The following is a 10,115-nucleotide window of genomic DNA, read 5'->3' as shown; positions in this document are numbered from 1 at the left end:
CAGTAATTGTGCTGGTGACAACCTGCCTGAGGAGCCACTTCCTTTCATTCTCATGCAGCCCCAACATCCTGTGGATTGAGCTAATCCATTCCACCTCCTCAATCCCCACCTAAGTAATTGTGTACCTCCTTGTCTTTTGGAACAATCCCCTATACTATCCCATATCAGCTTTGGCTAAAATCAAAACAATAATGGTAAAGCACTGAAAAGACTGGGTTCAGTGGGTGTGAATTCCTGACATGAATGAGGCTGTGTGTCGGGATTGGGAAAATGGAATATACATCCTACTGTGTTTACTCAGCATCTCTTGTCCACTCCGCACAAAATCTCCGTGATCAATTCATCGGATAAAATCTCCTGCAAACTCATAGTGCACTCAATGTTCATATTTCTCTTGGTGCTTCCATTTTCCAGCCTGCAGGATGCTTCCTTATAATTTACTTGCTATAAATGACTGGCCCGTCATTTCAAGGGTAATCTTTATTACCCTCTGAACAAATGGGTGTAAAGTTTGTCCTTCTCCGATGACTGGGCACTGTTTTGAACAAGTCCCTAACAATACTTGCCAGGATGTAACCAATTTCATGAGCAATTGCCTGAGTGTCTGCCTCAGTGTGTGGTTTGTCTGGTTCCACCTAAGTGTTTGCTGTCAATTAAGTCATGGTGTTCTCATTCTTACTAATAAGAGCTTTTCATTTAATCAAGTGTACTATTAGCTTTATACAAAATTTCTCATTTAACCAAGATTGTTATTCAATCCCATTACATAATTTCTTCATTCGGACGAAATACACAATTTATATTCCTTCCGTGTAGTGAAATGAACCATTCCTCAGCACTCCCATTGTGTAGAAGGCCTCACAATTGCTGACTGAAAGAATAAAATATATTTGTGACTTACAAGCCCAATTCAATCCTTCAAGGTGCAATCCTTGTTAACTCTCTCGTGGGTATGCAGCCTTGTATCTGCTGATATTTTGCCAAATATCAGTTCTCTTGATAAAGCTGATGTTGATGTACGGTAAATATCAGGGAGTGAACCAAAGTAAGTCAGTTAAATAGTACACACCTGATTCATTAATTCACATATCCCAAAAGAAAACTGAGCTTTTGATCTGAGGGAATCCATTGACTCTGGTGACATGTTAGCGTGTGATTTCAAGTGGAAGGAAAATAAAGATATCCACCAGGATAAACCCAACTGATGTTCATGACGGGGAGGGAGTGATGAACAGTGAAACAGATGTTCCTTGTTAGTTAGACCCAGAAACTCACAGTGGTTCTGTACCTGTGTTTGTCATGTCTGAGTGTCTGACATGTAGGCTGATAATAGTCAAGGTGTGATATTAGTTTTGGATGAAATCAGATTTCTGTTTTAAAAAGTCACATTTAATTTTCAGAAGATTTTTGACTTTCACAAAGTAAAACAGTATGATTGCAGATTTATAATGGGAGCCAGGCCTTTTTATTTCACACAGCGTTTATAATGGACCGAGCATAATTGAAGAGGTAGCCTTTATGACATAGCTACATTAACATTGAACGGCTAATTACGGCATAATTGGCTTACTGAGAGAGAATGACCCAGGGCATAGTTTGCTTAGCAACAGCAAATGGCCTATTTTCATATCATTGGCTTATTCACTCTTGCCCTAGACCAGTTATTTACATTTGTACAAAGTTGTTTCCCGCACCCCCCCTGCCTCCTTTCCCTTTTACTTTGGCATGTTCTGCTCTTCCTACTTCCGTTGAGCCATCTGAACATAGGAGATGAAGCCACAATTTTTTTCCCACACCATCATGTCCAAGATCATTATGTTGGCTCAATAGGGTGAGATGGCAACTGCAGGGTTTTCCTCAATCCCACCTCCCTTCCACAGTAAAGTGCTCTGCTTCTGCCAAGGCATCTCACACAGTTGCCCAGTCAAGTACTGAGGAGACAACGATGGACTTGGGATTTGGCTACTGTTACCGCTCAAAGCTCCTAGTGCAGAGGTGTGAAGCAAGCATCTTAAACCTCCTCATGACCAGGCAGCACACATTCCCCAGATCCAAAATGGCCATACAATGAATAATACACACAATTTACTCAATTAACAGGGCAATAAAATTGGATAATCAAACAGCTGAAGAACCGTCATTCAAAGATCTTCACATTCAGCAGTCTGGAGTTCAACACTATACATGTCCTGGTTTTGACAAGTAAGCGATGAGAGCCACAACGACCCCGACATAAACGCCTGTTCCAATGGTGATGGAGAGCGCTGCTAGGAATAGAGCTCTTCGTGATGCTGAGGTCGCACGCTGATAGTCTCCTTTTGCAATAGCTTTGCTTGTCTGTAAATTAAGAAGTCATTTGTTACCACCAAAATTAGTCATTCCAATCATGAAGCTTTTAATGCAGCCTCGCCCACGCTGACTGAGTGTGTGTGTTAGCTGGTGAGGGAAAAAATAGATATTTGAAGGATGAACTCCAGCCAGACATGGCTAATGACATCTCACACTATCCTTGGCACAAACATTCCATCACATTGTCATTCATGCAATCATTCCAAGTTCACATTACCATTAGCACAGCTCTTTCAATTGCCAATGATGCAGTTACTTCAACCTCTCGTTGCCAATTCTCAATTCCAGTTTCTCTTAACTGACAGCCATTTAAAGGGCTTGAAATTGGTCCAGTTCAGGCAGCCACGATTTCAAAACCCCACAACCCCCAGAACCAATGGTACCAAGGAATAGACAGAGGGACAACTTTCTTTGGTCACCATATTTGTGTGCATTTGACAGTTTCTTCCCAACATTGGATGGATGGTTACTCTTTATGCAGAAACTGCGGCAACAACATTCCAATTTACATACTGGGACAGCCTCCCATCTGAAACAGACCGAGGTGCTATTTGCTGCTTTTATGAAAATTTGTCGTCAGGCAGGTTTTGGCCAGGGTCTGCTTGTACTGAGAAAATTCCACGGAATTGGAATGTGAAAACAAAGGGTGAGAATGCCTTTGGAACTGCTCTGGCTCTTGCCATTGTGACTTTTCACCCAGCTCAGGAAGGCCAGCTTTGGCCAGCTGGAGTGCAGTTTCTGATGGGCTGCAGACACATTGGAGCAAGTACACTTTTCCAGCACTGAGCATCATTTATTGTTGCAGTGTGAGCATTGACACCACTGTGTCAGCCAATGAGGAGGTGGGGGGGGGGTTACTTATGGCAAGGCTAACAGCAGAGCCTAATTTACAGCAGTCTATTTAAACAGCCTGTACACATTTCAGCAGAGGTCTATTTATAGAGTCTTTATGAACTACAGCAAACATGACTCATGACTGAAACTTCAACAAAGTCTCCCAATAGAGGTAAGAAGCAAAATGCAGTGAGTGGAGGATAGCAATATAATACAAATTATGTGCACAAATCAATCCAAGTCACGTGCAGGGATACAGTAAACTTTCCATTCATCCTGATTCTGGCCAGGACTGTGATGTCACTATATGCAGCCTTTACTTTTCCATCCAGAGGCAGACATTCTAACTCCTAACAAAATATGCTGCAAATACTCAGCAGGTCTGACAGCATCTGTGGAGTGAAAGACAGAGTTAACGTTTCGAGTCCGTATGACTCTTCTTCAGAGCTCTGAAGATGAGTCATACAGACTTGAGCGTTAAGTCTGCCTTTCTCTCCACAGATGCTGTCAGACCTGCTGAGTCTTTCCAGCACTTTTTGGTTTTTTTTTCAGATTTCCAGCATCTGCAGTATTTTGCCTTTATTCTGGTTTCTAAACTTTTCACATAATTATCATTTATTTAATTAACAAATCACAAAGGGAAGATACCAGCACTAACCTGGAGATTAACCTAATAATCCCCTTCCCTTATAAAGCATTGACATACATGCAATACAACATAACCACCTCCTGCCAATATAAACATGGCAGCAAAATAAAAACACAATGATAAAGTTTAAGAAGAAGCTAAGTATCTTATGGAGAACATTAAGCAGGGTTGTTTACTCTGTTATGGAAACAGCTAGGACCGTTATAGTATAATTGAATAAGATTGTTAATGATTTTCTCACCGTCTGTCACAATGTGTAACAACAGTAAAGTCTGTAATAGAGTTATCAGCTCTTCACATTTCATAATATATTGAAGCTGACTCAACACATTCTTTGCCCAAATAGACAATTACCCAGTTCATAGAAACAAGGGCTGGAGCAAATGGAATTCGTTTCTGTACTTACTGGAAAAGCCCTGCTGAGTTGGCTACTGAGAGGTCTATTCAATGTTCTCCCTCAATACTGACACGGAGATTGTACGCGGTTATTACACAAACACACAGATTGCTCAAATGCCTAAAGACAGAAAGTCAGTGTTGACCAGACTGAACGTTGTTGACTAGAATCACAGCACAAGCCATCTTGGCTTGTTTAGTAAGGTTTTCTTTTAAAGGTAGTTTCTCCATCTCTCAGATCGGAGGCAGGTAACCTATTCTCAGTCACCTACCAATGGAACTGCCAATGGTTTTTGAAGGTGTACAGTAGCAGCTGAGATTGATGGTTCTTTAGATATTGCCTTCTGTTCTGATGTTGGTTGAGTACCTCTGCACATAACATAGCTTAGACTACAAGGGGTCATGCTATGAGTGCAAATACCCAATCAAATGCTTTGATGTTCTAAATTGCTAAGACAGAGGATTCTGTAGTAGTAGCAGTAACCTATAAGGGGCGAGGATGGATGTGCTGGAAATGTTCTCCTCACTAATACGACTGATTGACAAAAAAAAGAATGAGAGGATGAGTTTCCTTCATGCAGCCAATAGATCCATTGAGGGTAGATTTGAGAATATTGCTGTGATGTTGAAAGATACCACTTCAGCACTTCAAACAAACCCACTATGAAGACTCAAACAAAAAACTGTGGATGCTGGAAATCCAAAACAAAAACAAAAATACCTGGACTCAATGCTTTCACAACAATCTGTCAAAGACATTATGATAGGATCTATCACAGAAAGCCCTGAACATTGGCAGCTGACAGGTCTAACATATCCATTCCATAGGTTTCCTACAGAGTTAGTCAAGGAAGCTTGGAGCATCTATAAAGGAAAATAATGAGCAGAATCATCCCAGATTTGCACTAAACGTGGTAGCAGACAGTAACAGGGACATTTTACCTGCTGGCTGTAAAGGCGGCTTTTCACGCTGTGTCGGCCCATTTCAGCCTCATTAATAATTCATTCCCAGGAAACACGCCAAGCTGCTGGTGGGCGGCCTCTGATTTCCCTGCCCCACCATCACCTTAGGCCTTCAGTAAACCAGGTGCTATATTTAAAGGCCGCCCCTTCATAGATCTGGCACTCTTTAAGGGATGGGAAGGAGCTGGGAACTGATGGCTGCCAAATGAAGGAAACATGCTGCCCCCAGACTTAGCGACACCTCCTTTGAGCACTTACAGTGGAGGCCCACTGCAAAGTCCTCTAGCCTCGCTCTGGGTGAAGGCCGGCAAGTAAGGTCACCAATCCAGAATGGGAGGTGGTGGTAGAGGTGGTCAGCACCAATGCTCTACAAAAGAGGACAGCCACCCAATGCAGGAGGAAGATGAATGATCTCATCTGTTTCAGCAGGGTAAGTCATTGTCCTCAACACTCTCAACTCACACACTCACAAACCCATCACTCAGCCACAGGGATCTTACACCTCAAGGGTCAACACCACTAACTCTCACACAAGCCCTCACATCTCCATCAGGCTCATATCCTCTGGAGCTTGTGTCCTCATCCCGCCCATGGCTCCGCTCACCACACAAACATTCCATGTGGTGCCATGCGTCCTGCTCACACTCTCTCCATCTGTTTTCATGCAGGAGAAGCTGACCCACAACAGCAGTGAGAGATCCCAGACCGGGGGGTGGAGTGGCCCACGTTAGATTCCTCACTCAGTTTGAAGAGCGTGCCATTGTGCTGACTGGTGAGGATGTGGACCGTGCCTGCGTGAGAGTGAGGTCGGGGGGCTGAGCACCCACATCCTGCACCACACCATCCCTCTCTCAACGCAACTGTGAGTGCTCTCTCTCCTGCTTTTGACTCTGCTGCCATGCACTAATTATCTCTACATTGGTTCACAGGGAGCTCTGCCAAGCGACCGACACCATGGGCAGAATTCTCCCTTTGGCGAGTGGGGGGCGGGGCCTTGCTTGGACGATGTGTAAAATGGTGGGTGGTGACTCCGGGCGGACGTTCCGATGTCACCCCGCGTCATTTAGATTTTCAGTTCGCCGATTCGGCTGAGCGCTCGCTGAACTATCAAAGGCCTATTAAGCTCAGTTAACGAGCAATTAAAACAACCAACTGAGCTGCCCGTCCAACCTTCAGGTTAACAGGCAGGCGGCCTTCAGAAAAATCATGAAACCTCATCCACGGGCGGGATGAGGTTTCATGAGGGTTTTAAAATTTGTACAAAATGTTTAAATAAAAGAAATTGACATGTCCCAGCTCACGTGACAGTGTCAGATGAGAGGGCATGTCAGGAATATTTTTTTCTGCCTTTGATGACCTTTTGAATCTTGAGCCGATCTCCCTGAGGCAGCGCTTTGCCTCAGGGAGACCTGTGCATATGTGTGAAAGAGCACACTCCTGGCTCGGGGAATCTGCGCCCCCCCCAGCCGCACAGGGATCGCACAGCGCTTCTGGGCGGAAGTCACGCTGGATGGGCCTTACTTGGCCTGCCCATGTAAAATGGTGGTGCGCCCCCAATTGGGGGCGCTGATCGGGAACCCACCCACTTGCGCCCGCTCCCACACAACCCCCCTGATGGGGGCAAAATTCTACCTCATCAGCCAGCCAGTCCTTCAGCTCCATCCATGTTCTCACCTCCAGCCAAGGGGACACCTCCTCCATTGAAGAGCTGGAAATAAGCAGCCTGGAAGACCCATCACAGCGCTTACCCACACCGTCCACCAGCGCAGAGACACACACCTCTCGGAAGAACCTAGATTTAGAGCGGGCTCAGGTTCACAATCTGCTGGTCACCGCACGGACCAGTGTCCGCAGCAGGAGGAGGCAGGTTCAGCCGAGCTCCCCAGCACTCGAAGGACCGTTGGGGAAGTGGCATCTGTGAGGCCCAAGCCAGTTCACCAGCCTCTGTATTTAGCTTTCCAACTCATCCTGGAGAGTCAGCAGAGGGTGGGAGAACATCATGCAGAGCTGTTGGAAGCCCTCAACAGGATAGCACACAAGTTGGAGGAGTGTGTGTGCCTGCTCTCTGATGAAGTGGTGCCCACATGTGCGCATATAGAGGTCTCCATGAGGAGTATGGTGGATGCCATGGAGACCCTGCTCCAGCAGAACGTGGAGATGTGTGCAGACCTGCACTCCATCGTGGTAGCCATGGGTGAGTTCCTGCAGTGGCAACACGAGAGGGAAACGAGGAACCTTGATGTATTCCCCAGGTGCTCCTTTCCCTCAAGGAGTCAGGCTGGCATTTGAAGGGAGGAGGAGCGGCAGCTGGACACCCCTGGGTCATCCACTCAGGAATCTCAGAGGCTGTCCTCTCTTTCCGAGTCCCCTTTGCCTGTGACCCCCCTCAACTTCGCCCTCAGTCAGCGCAGAGGGAGCAGCTGGCCCACAGGAGAACTGCCAAAGCAAGCCAGGGCCCCCAAAACCTCAGCTCTCCAGAGGACCCATGCCAAAGTGATCAGAGGCAACAGGACCAACAATTGCATTGGCTGTGTCCACCCTTGCTGTGGATGTCAGGGCAGCACCTACAAGAAGTGATAGGCCTAGAAAAGTTAAGAATTTCTGATCACAAGTGGTTGCACGGGCAAAAACATTTTGTCACTATATAATCTGAAAATATATTCACTTCCATCTTGATTTACAAGCTTCACAAGTCCTCCCCCTGCATCCTCCCTGTCCCCACTAGCAGTTCAGCTGCATGCAATTGGACCACCAGTGACTCTGAAGGGAGAAGTGTGTGTGTGGCAGGACCTTTTAGAGCCTCGTGCAAGCACTCTCCCATGCACACGGAGCCTTCATCTACCACACTCATCTCACTGTCCCATGCATTTTCAATGGTGCCTGCTGGGACTCTCTTTCAGTTGTCCATCTGAGCTGACCTGCATCTCGCGCACACACTGATTGCAGTCTCATTCAGCACCTTTTCCCATCCAACATGAGGCTCCGCTCACTTCCGATTTCAGAAGCATGGCGGTTATAAGGTTTGTTTTCAGCTCGCCTGTCCTTTCCCTTCCCTCAGTCACCCATATCCTTCCCCCTGTCACTGTTGACACCCCTGGCATTACCTTGCACTTCCCCACCATCATCTACCGGCCCATAGCCTTTTCTTTCGAGGATGTCCGAGGGAACGCGTACATTCCCTATCTTCCTGAGAATCCCTCCCCCATCCACACTGACCTCCTCCTTCACAGCCCCAAGGGTGTGTGTCTGCCTCAGAGTCCCCACGTACCACCCTCACTGTCCCTTACACTGCTACCATTGCAGCCTCACTCTTTCACCCCACTGGCTCACTCTGCCCTCTCTCATACTCATCATTCCCTCCTACCACGCCTACCATCAGTTCGTTCCCCAGGAAATAGTCATCGACTGCACAGACCCCCGCCTTGCACATTCACCTGGACATCCCCCCTCTGCCGATAATCACAAACTGGTTTTATGACATTGTGAAACTGATTTTTGGCCTTCTGGTCATATTGTCCTCTCACTCCTGGCTTGACGCCCGATGCCAGTGGGGATGGAGAATTCCAGCCAATGTGTTCTGAGGGATAATTTTAAGAGTCCATGCTGTTGATGGGTGATGGGAAAATGGCAGGTTTAATTCCCAGTGTGCACTGCTGGCATGACAGGCTGCCTATCAGCAATGTGCTTTCACCAGGGAGTATAACCATGTAAATTGGGAAAATCTCTATTGTCTGCAATGGGCAGGCCAGGAGCACCCATTGTAAAGAGTGAAGTGATGCACTTTGGGAGGACTATTATGAATACAAAAAAGATGAGGGATAGGAGCAGGGTAGACCATATGGCCCATCGAGCCTGCTCCATCAGATCCTGGCTGATCTTGGGATTTAACTCCACTTTCCCGCCCACTCCCCATATCCCTTGATTCCCTTGACAGATCAAAAATTTCTCTATTCCAGCCTTAAATATAGTCGATGATGGAACATCTCCAACCTTTTGGGGTGGGGAATTTCAAAGATTCATGATCCAGTGAGTGAAGAAATCTCTCCTCGTCTCAGTCCTAAAAGATTGACCCATATCCTGAGCCTGTGCCCCCATGTTCTAGATTCTCCAACCAGGGAAACAACTTGTGTCTATCCTGTCAAGCCCCCATATGTTTCAATGCGATCACCTCTCATTCTTCTAAACTTCAGAGAATATAGGGCCAATTTACTCAGACTCACATCATAGAACAACCCTTTCATTCCAGGGACCAATCTAGTGAACCTTTGTTGAACTGCCCCCAGAGCAAAGGCAGTGTACTAGAAATTGTTTGACATTAAAAAATGCAGGTGAACAGAGAGACCTTGGATTTCATGGAGACACAAATCCTTAAAGATGGGAGGACAAGTTAATAAGGTGGTAGAAACACATATAGCTTACTTGGGTTTATAAATAGGGACAAAGAAAATAAAAGCGAAGAAACCATGCTAAAACTTTATAGGTTCCCCCATTAGGTCTCGTCTATTAGTAATCAGCTGGAGTACTGGGGACAATTCTGTACACCATACTTTAGGGAAGGTGTAAAGGGCTGGTTCTGTACCACAAATCGGTCAAATGGTTTAAATTTCAAACAATGCTTGGCAGTTAACTGTCAGTCACCATCACTGGTGCATCCTCCATGGCAATGCCTTTACCAGTCAGAGTCCACTTGCCAACCAATCAGCACTCTCTTCACATACAGTATAAGTTGTTGTTTTCCCCTTATACTGGTATCATTGTGAAGTGTCCAAACGAGAGCCGGACGAAGATCTTCAACGTGTCTCTCTTTTTCAGCAATACTCAAGTTCTGTATGATCAAATGCCGAAAACTAGAGGTCTTAGCTTTAAAATCATTAGCAAGGCAATTAAGAGGGAGATGAGGAGAAATGCTTATACTCAAGAGCTG

The 10,115-nt window shown here is 45.9% G+C and overlaps 1 protein-coding gene across 3 annotated transcripts in view; it reads right to left on the bottom strand.

Annotated features, from left to right (window-relative positions):
- Nucleotides 1–1,446: 1,446 nt before the first annotated feature.
- syndig1l (synapse differentiation inducing 1-like) overlaps nt 1,447–10,115 on the bottom strand; it is a 131,387-nt gene continuing 122,718 nt past the window's right edge. For all 3 annotated transcript variants that reach the window (XM_041214763.1, XM_041214764.1, XM_041214765.1), the window contains one exon: nt 1,447–2,337. In XM_041214763.1, the coding sequence (XP_041070697.1) occupies nt 2,179–2,337 (159 nt within the window). In that variant the 3' untranslated portion in view covers nt 1,447–2,178. The remainder of the gene's footprint in view (nt 2,338–10,115) is intronic.

The sequence above is a fragment of the Carcharodon carcharias genome, chromosome 20 (genome assembly GCF_017639515.1).
Source record: "Carcharodon carcharias isolate sCarCar2 chromosome 20, sCarCar2.pri, whole genome shotgun sequence".
NCBI lineage: Eukaryota > Metazoa > Chordata > Chondrichthyes > Lamniformes > Lamnidae > Carcharodon > Carcharodon carcharias.
The sequence above is the reverse complement of the archived record's forward strand: the minus strand, read 5'-3'. Positions and strand labels throughout refer to the sequence as shown.